Genomic DNA, 19416 nt, shown 5'->3' with positions numbered 1-19416 from the left:
GTGATATACATGTGTTAGGTATGTAGGGCACTGGGTTGCAGAATAAACCCTGACTGATCCGTATGTAGTAGTGTGGGCATATGGGGCAATAGCCTGGTCGCCAGCAATCCACTAAGGATTTTTAATATCTAGATTTAGTAGCGATATGGAACGTAAGCCATAAAGGATTCAATGTCCCGACCCGGTCGGGTTTCATTACTACCAATGCCTCTTGCATAGAATTGTGAACAGAACTATGGGCTAAGGCGTCATGGTAGACTTCCACCAGCCTGTCAGCGAGGACATCCACATATTTCTGGTAAAATTTAGCCTGGAGCTCATCACTGCCTGTTTACCTAGGTTTGAGATTCTTAAGCATGGTGACAATCTCTTCTTTTGCGATCCAGGTGCCCAGAGATTTCCCATGGGCTGGGGACAGTCACGGCAGACTTACCTCCCCTAAGAGTTCAGGTCCCCGGGCTGCGGTTGTCTGTTCCGTTGACAGGCTTAGGACTTATCATGGTCCCATGAAACGTTACTAATAATTCTGCTACAGATTTTTTTTAATTTACCTGCCTCCTTGACATCCATGAAAAAGAAGATAGTGTACGGATTTCTTCGGACTTATTCTTGTTTACAGGTACTTCCACAAGAATTCAATACTTTTCCTTGTTTTTTATTTTATTTTTCTATTCTTCTATCAACTATATAGTCCTCTTGTTTTTCTTATTTTTTTTTCGTAAACATGATGTGAGTAGGAATATTGCACCTGCCATACAGCTAACAGGTATATTGCATTACAGTTTGCCTATGAATGAACAACCTATATCATAGATGGGTTGCATCATACTACGCTTTTATGGTAGGTTCGAACATTGTTAGTTAGCGATTTTTGATAAAACTTCTTTGATACTCTACGGCTTGGTTTTATGACACATTTCGGGATTCATTTCCTTTTCCAACAGATTCACCATCTTCCCTTATATGGTTTTCCATGGTGTTTGTCAACGCAACTGAGTGTCTATCTATTTTTTATTTTTATTTTTTTATATACGGTGAAGGCAACTCTCTGTCTGCACAGGGATACAATCACAGAGTTTTGTCATGTCTTTAGCTATTCAATATATCTTGAATATGATTGTATGTTCATTCTTATACTCTACAGCCTTGAGAAAGTCACAATAGTGACAAAACACGTGTTGGCTGTCGATGAGCAAATTGATACGGAAGTCTGTTTTAACGTGAAGGAAATTGCTGGTATCGCAAGCTTACAATAAAGAAGAATTTGTTTTTCAAGAAAGATTTGTCCGGAATTCTAATGACTTCAAAGACATTTAAACTACATCTATTGTGATTGAGCCTGAGTGATGTGGTTAGATTTCAATCTGTTCGGTGTATACTCTTTGAAGGTGATCACGGAACATTCCATTAGTTGCTTGTTGTGTATGGACCCTGGCACACTCGGGCGTAAGCAATGATACGATAATTGTGTCTGGCACTTCCCGGCATAGAAGGCAGGCCAAAAGGGCCCCTGTCTTTTCCCCCCCTCCCTGTGTAATCGTTGTCTCTGTGTTTTATAGTCCTGTTTCTCCAGTCTGCACCAAGTCTCAAGCAGGTCGGTTCGCACTTTGCGCCATTCATTCATCCTGCTGGGGTGTGCGGGGAGAGCATCTTCTAACTTCTTCACATCTCTCCCCTGGCTAACTAAATTTCTTTGTAGCTGTTGTTGGGCCCGATAGGACGTTGTGAGACATATCCCTTGTACGACTTCCTTCATCACTGCTAAATCAAGAGCTTTAGAACTCTCTGATCCCCATTTCTCTGCAAAGTAATTTGTCAGTGTATCTTGCACCATTTGGGGATAAGGGGGATCAGCAAGGACCTCTGATCTAAGGTGCCACAGTAGTATCTGTGGGCGGTCACATTTGTTCTCTAGAGTCAGCAATAGCTGGGAGTGGTTGGAAAGATATTGTGGTAGGTAGGATACGTCTGTGACGCGTGGGGCCAATTCGGGAGAGAGGAAGCAGTAGTCTAGATGACTAAATGTGTTTGTCACCGGCGTGTAACACACAGGAGTAGGTTTTTTGTTCAGGGTGTCTTTCTCACCAGATTTCACGTATGCATATGCTTATAATGCAGCTTGGAGTGTTGCAGTACCTTTTGGCATAGTGCACAATCGAGGGGGCCCTCTGTTCATCCTGCCATCCATTATGCAGTTACAATCCACTGCTAGCAGCACAACAGCATTCAGAAAAGGAGCCGTTACTGTCATTACCCTGGGGGAAAAAGTTTGGTCAATCTGCATTGGGAGCGTAGACATTTATTAGACATATTTCACAGCCGTCTAGGCTACCATGAAGGATTATGTATCGGCCCTGAGGATCAACAATATGGTTGTAATGTTGGAATGGTTCTACGGGAGCCACCCAAATAAGAGTTCCCCGAGCATATCCCGAGAAGGACGTGGCTTATACATTACCTCCCCACCTTTACGGAGGCAAGGAATACAGTCCCCCATACATGTGTTTCCTGGAGAAAGGCGATAGCCACTCTGTAGCGCTTGAAGTATGCATGTATATCATATGTGGCAATTCCTCTGACATTCCATGTAATACATTTTGTGAGGGTTCCAGCCATTATGTAAATTAAGTCAGCATTCCCTCCAACCTCCCCTGTGACGTCCCCATGCACACTGCGCACACATGGATCCCCCCTTTCTCAATGACAGACCTAGACAACATGATAGCAGTGGTATATCAATTAACAAATGAGCAAGAACAACCCCCATTCCTTCCCCCCCATGGGCAATAATGCAAACCTTTCCCATCATATATTACATGAGTGGAAAGTCAGCAAGTCCTGCGCCATACTACCCATTATAAACTTCAGAAAAACAATGGAGAAAGTGAAACTTGTGCTGTGCAAGAGGGTAGTTCAGCATGGTGGAAGTTAGGCTGTAGCTCTCAGCCCTCTTCCTGCTTCTACAATACCTCTATGTAGGGGTATCTCCACTGGGTCTGCATAGCTACGAAGGAAAGTTATAGGGTAAAAGGAGGTGTGTAGGCACACATCTAGACATATTGTATCTAGCACAGGGCATCCCCTGAGGCCCCAGCATGGACCCTCCTCCCGCCTGTCTAGCGGCAGTACAAGTTATTATCACTCATGCCTTAGTCTTCATTTGATACCACAGTTGCGGCGCCCAGTATCCATCTCCGTGTGGATGCCATTTGAGTTCGGTCTTGGGTGGATCCACGGCCTCTTGAGTTGAACCACTCATTGACCTCCACAGCTGTGAAGAAAAAGAAGGCTTTCCCCTCATTCTGGACCCTCACCTTACCGGGGAACATGAGGCTATATTTCAGGTTAAGGCCTTCGAGACGTTTCTTGACCAATAAGAAAGTTTTCCTCTGGTCCTGCACTCTCTGGGTATTGTCGTAAATGGAGATTGGGTCACCTTCAGCAGTAGGGACCCTGATGTGCATGTACTCAGAAGAATCTTGTCTCTGTCAGGAAAATTAAACAGACGCGTGATGATTGCTCTTGGCATGGCCCTTGACCAGGGCGGCGGGACAAGGGCAGTGTAGGCGCATTCAATTGTGAAGAATTTGGATAGCCTGCTTGGCTGCAAGACAGAGGTAGCCCAGTCCTTCCGGAAGAGTTCAGCTGTTGGACCCTTCGCCTTCTCCAGGAATCCCACAAACTGTACATTATTCCTGAGCGATCTGCCTTCTGAATCTTCCAGTCTTTCATCTAGCTGCACTGATTGCTGCTGCAGGCGTATCTCTGAGAGTCTTGACCTCCTGCTGTAAGGTGCCTATGTTTTGTTCCATAGATATTACTTGTTCTGTGACCTTGTGCAAATCTGCTTGAAGCAAGTTAACATCTATAAATGAAAAGGCTGCTGGGCCGTGCTGCAGGTTCCTCTGTGCCTCAATAGGGATGTTAACAGTTTCCGTTAACAAGGATTGTGCGCAAGGGGAGTAAGGCAAACCAGCACCCCCAGGGTAGGGGAGAGGGGGAGGTGGAAGGGAGGGAGGGGGGAGAGGGGAGAGGGTTGAACACCACTCTCCAGCGCGTGGCAGAGCAGTCTGGTCCAGTGCCGACATCTGCCATCTTCCGTAGTCTGGGGTGAACACGGTCCTGCACAACCCAGGCACAAAACCTGGCAAGCTCCCACCCTCTATCCCAGGACACCCGGGAGCCTCATAGGAGGTAAGGGCGCAGCGTTCCTCTCAACAGTGAGAACCGGAGCTAATGAGCCACAGCCCCTCCGCACCTAATTCAAGCGTGGATCCCATCTCTGTCTCGCTCCCTCACCTCCAAACAGGATAGTCCTAACAGTGGTGGGGCCCACCATTCCCTCATGTATCCGGGCCACTTGGCAATGTGTGCAGAGGCCAAAACACAGGTCCCAGCCCTCCAAGCTGGTGTTGAGGCCCAGGGCAGCATGGCAGCTGCTCCCTGCAGTCGAGCTGCAGCAGCCACATCCACCCTAAAAACACCACAACTAGGTACAGAATACAGTCTTGGTGGCACGGCGATTCCACGCCATTGATTTGGATTTTTAATAATCAATAGAAATAGTTGTTTGTTTATTTTGTGAGCTAATCATATTCCAGAGACACAGTAGTAGCATGTTTAATCTGTATACTGGGTTTCTACCAAGGACAGCTAGGTCTGTCACTGTGAAAATAGCTTTTGGGTTCAAGTCACACTAATTGCATGTTAACAATAACTTTCTAAATGTCCTACTTTTAAATACCATGCACCCCACCTTGTGGACTTCAAGGCCTACATTGGGGTGGCATATTCATATTTAAAAGAGCAGTTTTGACCTGTCAGAAGGGTTTATTTTTCCAAGTTGAATTGCAGTATTTAAACTGCCACTGTTGGGCAACAGTGGTTGGATTGAAGACATGCTCTACACTGCCACTGTAGTGTGTGGCATAATATGTGCTGCAGTCCACTCCTGACAGTAAACTCTAAGGCCCTGGAGACATTATGTTCCATTTCTTAGAGACATATAGGTAAGTTAAATAAACCAATTAGGAATATGCCAATTTGACCATGTTTAAAGGGTGAGCACAGGCTCTTTATCTCTGGTTAGCAGGGTTAAAGTGCACAGAGTTTTAACAAAATATAGCCAAAATATAGGAACCAGCAAAAGGTGGAAAATACAGAGTGACCATTCAGAAAAGGGGAATGTTCTACTCTCTGCCATCGAAGTTGGAGGGAGAGGCTTTATTGTCTTCACCCTAAGAGGGTCCTGGTCTCTTACATTGACCACACAAAAGACCATCACGTAGATGATTAGCTTGTTGCTGGTTTCTCAGGGACAAAGAAAGGAAATGCAGTGCAAAGAGAACCCTGTAGAGTTGTATAGTTTTTTTGCATTAAGATCTGGTAAGTACTGAGCAAGAAGGAGCCCCTTGAAAACTCACAGGCTCATTCCACCAAGGCGAAGACCGCAACAACAGCTTTGGCAAAAGGAGGGAGCTTTTCTAGACAGCTTCAGGCTAGTCATTGGCATTAGTGCATATGATCATGAAACACTACTGACTTGATAGTCTGGTCCAGTGAAAAGGTCACTTTGCCCACTCAGTTCCGCAGCTCCTTTTGGTGTGAATCCACTGGCAAAGACCCTTACCATTTAAAGGCAACTGCACTCATGTCTATTTTGAGTTGAGGAATCTGTGGTTAGAAATGTTAACCAGAAAGAAGAGTACATTAATTACCTTTGGTAGGTCTCTTTCTGGTGGATGCTCTTACTGCAGATTTCTGTGCAGGGAGGAATATGGCCTCCAACATTTAGCTTGCTTCACACTTCAGTTGGAAATTCAATAAACACAAGACAGTTAATTTGTGACTTCTGCAGATCAGATTTCTTTTACTGGTTATCGCATAACTTGCACTGTTTTGTGATGTGATATGTTTCTTATGCTCATTCTTAAAGGTAATCATTCAGTTTTGGGTAATTGGGTTCTGTTTGGAAATAAGGCTGAGACTTATCTTGCAAAGTATTTTCTGTGAAAATTATGGCATTGAAACAGATTTCATGATGTAGCGCTGTTTTGTCAGGCTGCGATCTAGTCTTTATTTATTAGGTCTCCCTGAACATATACATCTGTTTTGTGATTGACCTTGTTTTGACTGAAGGTGTAGAACGTGCATTTGAAAGATTATCCTGTCAAAAAGCAATAATTTGGAATGTGGTGAAACGGTGTTTCGTATGGTAGGTTTTGAAAGAAGAAGTTACAAATCCACATTTTACATGCTGTTCTGAAGGGGAGCGCTCATTAAAGTTTTTCCTGTACTTTTTTGGTGTGCTAAACATGTCCAAGGGCGTAGATCCTCCTTCAAGAAATTAACACAGACAAAACACTATTTAATTTTCTGTAAACATTCCTTTAAAAAAGAGTTAAAAGCCATGGGCCCATACAGACAGTTCGGATAACTGCATATGTGGTTTTACATGATTTCCTTTCATTTTTTTAAATGTAGCTACCTTCTTCTCTTTCTCTAATTTTTCCACCCTTTCCTTTCAAGTCATATTCTATGACAGCGGGGTGCAGTGGGGGAAATGGAAGTTATGCAGGTTTCATGTTCTGAGGGCATAGACAGCAGAGTCATACCTAGGGTTATACAGATCTCTCAGGCTCGTACACTAGACCTGCTTCTCAGAGACTTTGCAAATCCAAGGCAACATGTGTATCTCTAAGTTACATCAATAAATTGTCAACCACAGCTATTTCAGTATATATGATTAAATGCTTCCACCGTGCTATGCAATAAGGACAACAGCAGCAAGTGTCCTGTAACCTCAAAGAAGCAACATTGACTAGAAGTCTACCACAGAATATGAATTGCCTCTCACATACCCATTTAAACTATGCAAGTAAAACTATTAACCTAAAAAAATGCAATATATAGTCTGATATCAATTAACTTGCCTTCTGTCTTTATTAAATACACTTTTCTCTTGAACTTTAGCTTGACCTTTTTGGAAGTGCATATAGGTTACGCCAATCAGTTATTACGTTTAGCCTGTTCTACCAATCATCCCAGAGAGATGATTGTTGTTGTCTCGAAGTACCTCCTTTTCTCTTCCAGTGCCAACTTTTCTTTTCAGTATATGTTTTTTGTCCCATGACATAAGCTTGACACTTTGAGTATTGACCTATATTGCTCTCTGACAGATTCTTCCTCAGATGCCCATATATCACGACCACATGTTAGGAATAGCCATCATCATTTTTCAGGAAGCCACCAAATGTCGGGAATGTTCATTTTATGCAAGCTATGCCAGTCATACACTAGCAATGTCCGTCGTGCTCAAGGGATTGCTGTAATTAAGACTTTGCTATTATTATGACAATGATAGCCCAATTACATCTGTAATGGGCTGGGATCATGACATGGATGCTGAAAATGTGCTGAGTTGTGTCACGTTGTCACAGGGTCATTGTGGATAAAGGTTCCAACTATTATTAAGATGGCCACCACGGCGCAAAGGATGCCCAGATTATATCAGGGTAAATTCTTCGGAGCCGGCCTCAAATCTGCAAAGCAGAACCACTGCTATTTTTAGGATGGCAATCATTATGCAAGATATAGTCTTTATAAAGCAGTGCATGCACCCAATATGGTAAGGATACTGATAGTATTGCTAGGGCATTCATTATGACAGTATTGGTCACCATTATTTAAGAGTTGACCACTTTGGGCCATGTGTACAAACGTTTGGAATAGCGAGTTCCTAATTGCGATTCTATGTGAATTGCAAACAGGACATCACAATTTCTAATGTTTTAAACTATTGAGTTTAATTTGCGATTCCCAGTGGGCCACAAGTAGACCTACCTCATTAATATTCATGACGTAGGTCTCTCTCTGCGTCCCACTGGGAAATGCAAAAATCACAGGGCTGGGTGGGCCTGCTGGGTCAGAAGACCACAATGTCTGTCATTGCTTTTAAATAAATAAATCATCTTTTTTTTTTTTCTTCGAATGCAACCAGTTTTCCTTAAAAGAAAACAGGATACGTTTAAAAAAGAAAATGAAAATTTTTCTTTTCAATTTGTAAGAGCAAGTAGTGGTCTGTGGAACCACTGCCTGCTTTTAAAAAACACTTTTCTGACCATTCACGGAGGGAAAGAGGTCCCGTAAGGAGCCCTTCCCATTTGCGAAAGAGTTACCACCAATTTGTTACCGCATTTCGGTTGCAAAACATTTAAACATACTACTGCAAGTCGCTGTTAGGAAGGGACGCCCTTAACACGCCCCTTCCCAACACTGAATCACATTGCCAAATTGTGATTAACCACAATTTTACATTGGAAAATACCAAAAAGCTTTTTAGTGGTTGCAACCAGCCCAATTCTGCAAATCGGATCGTTTGCAGCCACTAAAAAGCTTCAAACATCTGGCCCCTAGTGTTGGTGGGTTATCATTCTATCAGTGATTGCAGCCATGATTCCAAGAATGCCCACACCATGACAATGGTATCCTTATGTCAGAAGTGATATAGTGGCATAATGGCAATTCATAATGTCGACAGTGGTACAAAATGCCAGTAACTCTCACAAAAGGCATAAGTTTCATAATATGCGAAGGATGCTCTTATGCTACTGGGCATTAGGCCACTTGATGCGTTTTGCAGCTTTCTCCCTTTTGAACCCTGACAGAGGCCATAATGCAGGAGAAAGGTGTGGGGCACCTGGGCATGTGGAGGTAGGATCAAGTGCAAAGAGCAACGACTGTTGCTCTCACTGTCTGACAAAGATTCCTGTTGCTCCCTCCTATTAGTTAAGAGACTGTAAGTGGAGACATGAGGATAAACATACCGGAGGTCAAGGTGTGAAATTTCTCATCTTTACCCTCTAGCGAACATGGCTATTTTGGCATAGGTTGCCCAAATTGTTTCTTATTACCACCACAGATCATGCACATGAGAGTTTGAGACCACAAGCAAAGCACTCTTTCACTCCATGTTCGGCTGGTGGTCCTGGTAATGGAAGTCAAGTGAAGCTAACCTTTGTCAGCCCTCCCTTGCTGGTTGGTCAGGCTATGTGCCTAGCACTGTCTTGGGTAAACCTCCCCTGACAGACCGCATAACAGGAAAGACTTTGTTGAACAGTGCTAATTGTCAGATGTTTTATCTGTGAGCCCACACCATCATAGTCTGCATGGAAAAGCCTGAGATTGGATAGTGTATATCATTTCCAGCATAACAGTGTGATGGGGAGAGTGGGCATGAACATTACACTCTTAATTAATTATGTGTCTGGTCCCTGGAGGCACCAATTTGAAGGGTGTCTGCCAATCAAGTTTTCATCTCATGGAATGGGGTATTGTCATTTTGTAGTAGTGTAAGCCCCTGTTATTGGAAGCTCAGGTGTTTTTTCAACTGTAGTAAAAATCTTTTTTGTCTTAAAATCAAAGATAACAGTTAATTTTAAGAGCGATACATTGAAACCACCAACATATAGTTCTGATTCGCCTGTTGTACCAATCTGTACTTTTGTTTATACAGATTTTTGTTACCTTGTTTTGCAAAGCAGCAACCACCGAAACCCGTTTATTATGATGGTGAGAAGTCTTCTCAGAAAAAGACATGAAGTGTTTCATCCTCAAAATGCGCTGAAAGTGATTCTCAAATTGTCTTTGTAACATTATTTTTTTTGTTTTTTTTGTTGTAGGACCGCCATGAATACCATTCAAAATCTAATGAATAGTTTAGCTTTTGCAAGTGACCAGCCCTCTCCTACTCTAAAAGCGTACTTCAATGTAAGTACTAATTGAAATTTTGGTTACTAAAATACTAATGATAATGTGTGTCTTAAATAAACCCTATTTCAAAGCTTTTCACTTACACAGGTGTATGGATTCGAGTTTGGCAAATCTAAAATGGTTTTAGCCTGTGCTATTGCTTTTGATTTTAAATTAAGTAGCCAGGTTTGAACACTGGTCTAATTATTTGCAGTATTTCAACACATACTACATTCTAGACTGTTGGACATATATGTAAACTGTAAAGTCAGTTTGACTCCGTCTCTACAATGGAGGTCTCCTTTTTTATGTAAAATGCTCTAAATTAGGATTATTGAAAATTGCACATTTTAAATTCAATGTAATCGAAAAGGTTTTACTTACCAGTAACATTATTTTGCATGGGTGCTTACTCTGCTGTGAGGTTTATTTCACATTCCCCTGCCATTCTTGACTTCAGTCTTAAAAGTCCTCGATCAGTGACAGTTGACTGAAAGCCTGGGCGTATTTCCCTGGTAATTTCATTGTATTTCTTTCCATAATCCGGAAGTTTATATTTACACTTTCTTTGCTGAATGCTAGCTTGCCATTGCTGCTAACCATTGGAGTACAGAAGGAGCCCTTGTTTAAACAAAAGGCTCCAGGATGAGGTTCATGGCTCAATAGCAGGAGACTACCCTGCTACAGGCTGCATAATTAGTTTCTGGGGAGCTTAGTTTTAGTAGTTTCTTAGACAAGAGAATCACATCCTATGTCTCCTGATTTGTCCTCCATCCAGAGTAATACTCCTTTTAAGATGGATGACTACCATCTACGTGTCATGATACTAGAGTTAATGACAGCTGAGTGGTAGTAGCCGGCCTTAGGTCTTTTAACGTGCACCTGAAGATTGGGATGCCACTAACTGGCCCTTCCAGGTGAGTTTATGTAGGTAGCCTACGATAGTGTTACATGTCACACACCAGTTGAAGTGTGTGGTAAATCTGTGTATTTGTAGCATAATTGTGGTATACTTGTGAGTAGAGGTAGGGTTAAGATCCACCAGGTTAGGAGCCCTTCATTGTATTGTAGAGCCACGAACAATGGTAGGCTGCCTTAACAGGCTGCATCTGCATTAAAATAAGTATCAAATCTGTCCCCAACATTTGCCTGTGCTGTTCACTTTTCTCCCCCTCCCTGCACTTTTAACCATTGCAGCCAGGTTAAGCTCACCTCATTTGATAATACTAGTTTGCACAGGTGGACCTATGAACTGAAGGAAAGTATCACCCTAACAAAGAATGTGACCAGTATGTGGACATTGCTAAGATTAGACCAATGATGAAGTAGGGAGTACCTGTAGCCATCTTCTCACTCAGCTCTGGCCAACAGACATAACTAAAACATGATTGTCTGTAGGACTGAGTTGGAGTCACAAACCTTAGTGATTGTATATGAATGTCTACCATCACTTTGGGGCCAGAGCTCTGAGGACATTATGGCATGCTTGTATTCAAGAAGTCAAGATGTGTGTGAACATGATTGCATCCCCAAAGAAATATTTAGTGCACAGTTTTTGACTGGCCGATTGATCCCCAGCCGCCACCAAATAAGAATATAAGTTTCCAATCAAAGTACTAAGTGAAAGTCTTGTGTTGCCGTAACTGGGGGAAAGGAAAAGACTGTCTTGTCATATGACAACATACCTCATCGCTTCAAGTTGTATGTCACTGATTGAAAAGTACATTGCTGCAGAGACTAGAGCCCTCTGCTGCCTTCCCCCCTGACTTGACTTGCGTTCAGCTGCATCAGACAAGGAGCTCTTATCCAACTCTGGCCTATGAAAAATAAAAAAAGATCCAGTGAGCCTGCCAACAGGAGAGTAGTTTTCAAGCGTCTTGTGAGTGAACTGCAGTTCCCTACATACAGGGCCGGCTCTAGAGCGGTGCGACCAGTGCCGCGGAACCAGGTGCTGACTTAGGTGGGGGCGCCCTGTTTGCAAGTATATTATGATTTAAAAGTCCTTGCTACAGAGCTCCTGCTCTCCGGCAATTTTCAGACAACAATAAAAATGTCAAGATGATGTTGGTGATTAATGTTCTGCCTGGAGAGAAATCAGAGTTTTGAGGGGCGCACTGTTAAAGGGTGGCAGTGAGACAATCTGTGGCGGAGGTGGTAATTGGGGAGGCGCCAACAAACGTTGCACAGGGCGCCACCAGCGCTAAGGCCGGCCCTGCTTACATTTACCCCCCAATGCTGGTCCATCCCCACTTAAGGTGGGTCCCAATGTGTTGATTGTGACCTTGTTTCTACCATTGCGGTGGCTCCTTGAAACTGGTCACACATCACCACAGGAATCATGAGCCTGTAGAGGACTTCGATCACCAGTTGACCATGGCACACCTTCATTGTTTTTTAACTTAGCTTACACTATTACTTGCATCTTCCTATCCATTCACTCCAACAAAGTGTGTATGAGTGTGGCACCCACTAACATCATTTCCATTTCCACCGTTTTATAAATCTGATACAGGAAAATGTTTCTACAGGTATACATCCTCGCATAAAGGAAATACTGCAGCTCATGACAAGCAAAATGCAGCACGATTATAGTGGCCCCTAAGTTAATTTTCCCACTCTAAGCAAGTAACATCCCCTACCATAGACCTGTATCTCTCATCTGTTTTTCACTTTAAACAAGTTTTGTACTTACGGACTCATTGTAATATCTTTTTTGTTATCTAGAAAGTCCGTTTTCTAATACTGTAGGAACGGGAAACTTATGTAAAGGGCACAAGAGTGAGGATTATGCTCTATTTTTTTTCCCCTTGGTGAACAGGCTCACAGTAACCAGTTTAATGACAAGCTACAGTTCCTTGATTGCTTACATCCAAAAAAATACAATATCCTATGACCATGAAACACCATTTCAGTCATAGGCCCATTTACGAAACCAAACTCACATAACGAAAAGTTGCTTTTTTGCCCATTAATTCAAGATGTCTTTACTCTCAAGAACATTTTTGGGAAAGGTCAATAAATCATTTCTGCCTTTGGTTAGAACCTTTGAGGGACAAAAAAACAAATACTAATTTTAGCTGTTCATTTTTTTTTATGGTAAGCAGTCCTAAGAAATATTAGCTGTTGCGTTCTGTAAGCTGAGCACAAGCGTGAAACTTTCAGAAGGCAAAGCTCCCCATAAATAAAAACAATCAAATTTTGCAATATAAGATGTTCTGCTGGTTGGGATAATGATCACCTCTGTGTCCATAGTAGGTTAATATTGTTATTTTTTTGTTTTAACTATTTGCTCATAAAATATTTAGTTTGGCATATGTGGCTGTAGATACACATGCTGTGCATACTCCTGCCATCTAGTATTGGGTCTGAAGTTGCGCTGTTTGTTTTTTAACAAAGCCTTTCATGTCATGAGGTCGAGTTACTCCTCTTTTCGGTGATAATGCACATGGGCATCGACTCCATTATTAGATTGTTTTCTCTCTGTCATCGGGTTCGAACGTGTGTGCCATTGCTCCATGCTTCGACTCCATTTCGGTTCAATTCTGTCAGTTTCTGTTCTATCTTTGATGGTATTGTTCTTGTTCTGTTCCATCTTGGTGCCCCCTCAAACTCCGCCGGATCCTCTTTCTTCGACCGAGAGCCCTTCAGAGCACCACCCATCAGGACCTACCTTCCACATTCATCCAGCCTCTCCGAGAATGTGCTGCTGGTGATGGAACACACACCATTTCTCTTTTGCACACGTTGCCTTGCAAAATCAGCACTCTGTGTGCAATTTTTAACTCTCCCCGGACCACAGAGAAACTCCTGTGAGGCCTGTAAATCCTTCAGATTGAAGAAAATGATCCAGGACTGCAGGGCTCATCACCTCAGAATGTCTGAGGGCTGCAGACGACACTCCATGTCTTCTGAGAGGAACACTCGCAGGAGCAGCCTACCATCGAAGAAGAGAAGACGTTCGCTTTCAACAACAGCTCCAGCTCCGACATGGAGGTAGACTTTGAGATGCAGGAACTTCCATCCGTGTAACGTGTTAGTACGGCAACTCCTGACCCTATACCTCCATCCAAGCTGACCAAAAAATCTTCAGCACCCACATTTTCACCTAGGGTCACTGGTCTACCCGTCTCCCCAGCCATGGTCAGATCTGGAAAACTACTTTGGATGCCCTGCTTTCGTCCCGTGCCGAAAAGCAATACCAAGGCCAAGTCTTTGGCATCAACCTCTTCAAACCGAGAGCAGTCCTCAGCACAGACCTTTGGTGGTGTCTTGATGGTTAACTCTCTCTACCTTGAAGCCTCATCCATCAAAGCTGAAATCCTCAGTTCTGAAACCTTCAGAACCGAAAGACATCAAAGCTACATCGCCTTCGACATCTGTCATGCCTATTATGGAAAAGCTGAACATTCGGCAGTGAAAAACCCAAGTGGGAACTGGTCAGATTATTGCTACACCTTCCTCTCCTCCTCCTCTAAGAGGAAATTGACATTTGAGGAGGCACTGGATGTAACCCTTCCTCCCAGGTAGAAAACCAAGGACAAGGTCACTAACCCTGCCGTTCCTTTCACACCTCCCCCTCCACCACCTTCATCACCATCTCCATCTCCTCCTCATTCTCAGCAATTGCCATGACCCCCAGGACACTTCACCTGGGGGGGGGTCACCAAAGTCTGACACTGATGGGCCAAGGGGACCACAAGGGGATCCCGATCCATGGAAAATGTTCTTCTCAGATCCCACTACCCCAAAGGATCCCCAGCTCGTCCTTCCCTACCTGAGGACTCAACCTCCTACCAGGAGGTCACTGCAAGAGTGGCAGCTTTCCATAATGTAGAGCTACACAAAAACACTTGAACTGTATTTCCTTTTTGACACCTTAGCTACTACAAACAGATACACACAGTATCTTCCCACGTAAAGAGCATAAGGAGACACGCAGATGACATCTTAGAGGCTCCTGTTAGGGCCGGGATCATCACTCTTTAGGTTGCTAAAAAATATAAGGCAGTGCCATTATATTCCACTACAGCACGCAAAAGGGACAATTCTCAAGCTACTGGGATAATTCCCCTCCACCCCCTCACCAGAGGAAAGGTAAGCGCATAATCGCTGCAGGGAAGATGGTTGCAGCTTAGACTGCCAACCGTTGGCGTATCGCCAATTCTCGGGCCCTCTTGGTCAGTTATGACATAGACCACTAGGACCAAATGGAGGAGTTCCTCTAGCACCGCCCAGAACAACACAAAGGGGCCAACAAATTGTTATAGAGGGGCAAACCACCACCACTTCTATTCGCTACGCCCTTGATGCAGTAGATACTGCAGCTCGGGGCGTTAACTCGAGCGTTCTTCTTAAGGGACGCGCTTGGCTGAGGTGTTCCTGTTTTAAGCAAACATGCCGTTTGACAAGGAACATCTCTTTGGCCCTCAGGTAGATTCTACCTTAGAAAAAAGACACTGACACTGCAGAAGCTATGGGAGCATTACAAACCATTACTCCCCAGGGCACTTTTTGGTGCCCAAGTTACAAGGGTTCCTTCAAGTCCACCTCCACAGAGGCATCCACCTCACAACAGAAGCAGTCCCAGACCTCTTACACATAGGGTTACTAAGACAAAAATAACAAGAGTAGGGGTAAGGGTGCCCCATCTCATGGAGCAACTCCGTCTGCCAAGCAGTGACTACCCTATCCTCCCCTTTGACCACACAACACCTGTCGGGGGTAGACTGCAATTTTTCCACCCTGTCTAGGATTCCATCACAACAGACAAATGGGTCTTAGCCATTATCCAACATGGCCTTTGTCTGGAGATCACTACCACCCCGCCTAACATTCCACCTCACACTCACAAATTATCACAACAATATCAAAGCCTTCATGGAAGGGCTTAACTGAGTGATCCCACCAAGGACACCTCCTGCAGCTTCTTGGAATCTTATTTTACTGCGTACAAGACTCATGGGTCTCTCATTTTAACCTCAATACTCATACCCTCTTCAGTTTGTATCTTGGAAAGTGCCATTCTTCGTCACTTCACTTAAGCATGTTAGTGAGCTCCAGGCTTTAACATTCAAAGAACCTTACTTCCAAATACACAGAGATAAAATGGTTCTTCCTACCAACCCTAAATTCCTACCCAAGATTGTATGTCAGTTTCAACTCGACCAAACCATCGAATTGCCAGTTTTTTCTCTTAGCCAGTCTCTGTTGTAAAAAGATCTCTTCATTCACTAGATATTACATGGATAGAACTTTTAGAAAGTCTTAACTTTTTGTTGCCTTTTCGCCATCTCAAAAAGGCAATCCTATATCCAAATCAGACATAGCCAGATGGATAGTAAAATGCATCCAAACTTGATATGCTAAGGCCAAAAGACCTTTACCTTTTCATCCTTGAGCACACCCTACTCGTACAAAGGGAGCAACTGTGTCCTTTTAGGAAATATTCCCATAGCTGACATATGTAAGGCTGCTACATGGTCCACACCACACACTTTCACCAAACATTATTGTGTGGATGTATTGGCACGCCAACAAGCCATTGTAGAACAGGCTGTACCCTTTTTCAAACCATTGCAACATTCACAGGTTAGCCCCCGCTTCAATGGAGGGACTATGTTACAGTCTATGCAGAGCATGTGTATCTACAGCCAGACATGCGATCGAATGGAATTTGTTACTTACCCAGTATGCATCTGTTCGTGGCATGTAGTGCTGCAGATTCACAGGCGCCTACCCTCCTTCCCGGACACCTGTGACCGTTGCAGTCTTTCTTTACATCTATACATTTAGCGGGGTCATCACATACTTACACAAACTCCTTTCTCCCTGCCTGCGGGAAAACAATCTAACAATGGGGTCAATGCCCGTGCACATTATCACTGAGAAAAGGAGCCAGTCAACCTTGTGCCTCAAAATACTTCTTCGAAGAAAAACTTGCACAGCTTCAGTCCCAACACTAGATGGCAAGAACATGCAGAGCATGTGAATCTTCAGCACTAAAAGCTACAAACAGATGCTTACCGGATAAGTAACAAATTCCTTCTGTGTCGAGAATGTGGAGAGGATTGTTTTTTAAAGGTTACTTACAGCTTTATTAGGATATTCTCTGTGGGTTTAGGGCACAATTTCTAGAATGTGGATTCTTCCGACCAGTTTGCTTCCAAGACGATTTTTCCAACCTCTTACCTAGCAAGAAGGCCTTAAGGTAGTGGCTGCCCCACTGAGTGGGCCCCATAATTCGAGATGTTACTAACATTTACATCTCTGTCGTTGGCACATAAATTATTTTACCTAGATGCAACCTGCAGACCATGATGTTCGTTCCCCAACTGAGGGCCAAACACCATCTCATGATTGACCGAAATGGTGAACTTAATGACATTTGCTGTTTACTTTCCTCTGTCGGCTATGACAGAAAGTTTACAACTTTGGTCACATCTGCACCATACCAGCCACATCATCATGCTGCTCATGACTGTTAGATGAAAAAGGTAGAGCACTCTGACATTCTCCGAACTGGCCATCATTGCTGGTAACAGCTGAGAGTTTATGTGCATGGACAAGCCTTCTCGGGAACACTTACAATCTGTCATTGCCTGTCCTTAACATGCTTCCCAATCCAGTAATGCTTATGTCAATTTTACTCTCAATCTGGGGCTCTAATGAAAATGGATCACCTGTTTCTGCTGTCCACTAATTCCTTTACCCAGTAAATTTCTCCACATGTGTCATTTGAGAATGGAAGGATGTCTGTGTAGGAGACCCCTCTCTGGGAAATGCAAAACCTTCAGAGTTCACACCCGAGTAAAATGTGGCTCTGCAGAAATGCATTTGATTATTTTTCACTATTATTTCTATGTTTTTATCTACATTTCTCATTGCTTCCTATCTCTAGCCATGATTATCATGTTTACTATATATGAATATTAAAGCAGACCCCATGGTTAGAAAAAGTGGCTTCGTGTTTATAAATAATTGATGGAGAGCTGATGTTGACGGCAAGTAGGTTTTGTATCTCCTCCTATACAGCCCAGACTCATCACCTTTCTAGTTGTGTTTACTGGAACAGAAAACCTCTATTGTAAGTGCAACTCCCAGAAATACACACAGTAGTTAATTTGCCTCAGTGTTCCTCCCTCCTGCGTGTGCAGGATATGAGCCAATGTGATTGTAGTTAACAAGCTAGAAAATCATGTTTACTTCCTCACCACAGAGTCCAAGACTGAAACTGGGGTATAACAAAGAGACTTGCACTTAAGAATGAGAGATTCCAGATGAGCTTGTTTGGAAGCTCTTGAGCTAAAATATGCTTTTTCATCTTCATTCATGTAGTTCTTGTGCTTACAAGAATCAGCAGAGGTATTTTGTGATACTCTGTGGAACTCGTACAATAACCTGCATGTTTGCCTTTCTGACATCTCCATGACTCAGTTGTATTGCTTTATTATTAAAGAATATTGATACAGAGTGGGCAGTGTACCATGGAGTGAAGTAGTTCATCCTTCCACCTTCACTTTAGCAAACAAATGTAGCGGTGTATAATAGGTTTTATTATCATATGGCACGTAGTGCATGATTGTATTTTGGTCTTATATTGATCTAACATTCCAAAGACCTTTTTTAATCAGAATAAACATTTTCGAATGAAATTGCCAAAAGTGCACAACCATTGTAATGTTGCCTTCTCCTCGACCATTATCTTGCATCTGCCTAGTCTCTTCCAACTTGTTCCAGTCAATCACCTACACGGAAGTATCTAGCGTGACTCAAAGACTAAACAAAACAAGTGTACCAGTTTACACAGCACTGCGCTGTTGCATGTAAGAAGCAAATCATACATTCTGTTAGGATGGCTGTAGCAGTAACTAATAATGCGTAATTTCTACTCTGAATCATTCTCTGCACCGTCAAATGTTTCATTGTTACACCATCCTTTAGGCAATCCAAGCGTTCTGTCTAACTGATGTTATGTTAGAGATATTTGTGGAGCTCACAAACACCACATGGTTTCATGGCGCTAGAGAGCCAGAGAGAACGTAACAGAAGGACCTACTGTATCGAAAGAATGCACTAGTTTTGTGCTTGTCCAAATACCTAGGTGTTAAATGCCTGTCTGAACTTTATATAATTTGGAGCAATCTGTAATACTGATAAGTGGCTTCGTGTGGCTTCGAGTTAGAGCTCTGAGCGGCCAAGAGAGAGAATCTGGGACCACCAATCCTTTGGGAATGGAAAGGAGATTCAGAGAGAAGAATCTTAGGGTCCTACTCAGTATGTATTTCTTAAGTCTGGAGTTTAGGAAGGGGGACCTTTCCCAGCAGGCTCTTTAAAGATAATAAGCCCACTTTTAAAGTCAGTCCTTTACTCCATAGCGAGTCAAAGGAGATCTCTCAGTTTGGGAGGGAGGGTTGGGGGGAGATGGGACACTGTTTTGGCTGTTTATATATCAGACATGCTGCTTGGCTCTAAACAATTTTGAGCATAGAAAGTACAGTTTTAGATAGCCCAATGTAAAGAGAATTAACATAGTGAAGACAGGATATAACCAAAGCTTTGACTACTTGAATCAAAGCTTCAAATGTAACTAATTTTTGACCCTGCAAAGCGATAAGAAGCAGGATGAAATTACTGCGCCTAACTGAGTTTTCAAAGATAACTCACTGT

The 19416-nt window shown here is 43.0% G+C and overlaps 1 protein-coding gene across 3 annotated transcripts in view; it reads left to right on the top strand.

Moving 5' to 3' along the window:
* The window catches only part of RB1 (RB transcriptional corepressor 1), a 776914-nt gene that overhangs the window by 136199 nt on the left and 621299 nt on the right, over positions 1–19416 (top strand). For all 3 annotated transcript variants that reach the window (XM_069205380.1, XM_069205381.1, XM_069205379.1), the window contains one exon: positions 9681–9768. In XM_069205380.1, the coding sequence (XP_069061481.1) occupies positions 9681–9768 (88 nt within the window). The remainder of the gene's footprint in view (positions 1–9680; positions 9769–19416) is intronic.

Source organism: Pleurodeles waltl, chromosome 8 (assembly GCF_031143425.1).
Source record: "Pleurodeles waltl isolate 20211129_DDA chromosome 8, aPleWal1.hap1.20221129, whole genome shotgun sequence".
NCBI classification, from domain to species: domain Eukaryota; kingdom Metazoa; phylum Chordata; class Amphibia; order Caudata; family Salamandridae; genus Pleurodeles; species Pleurodeles waltl.
Note: the sequence above shows the minus strand (reverse complement) of the source record. Positions and strands in the feature narration are given on the sequence as shown.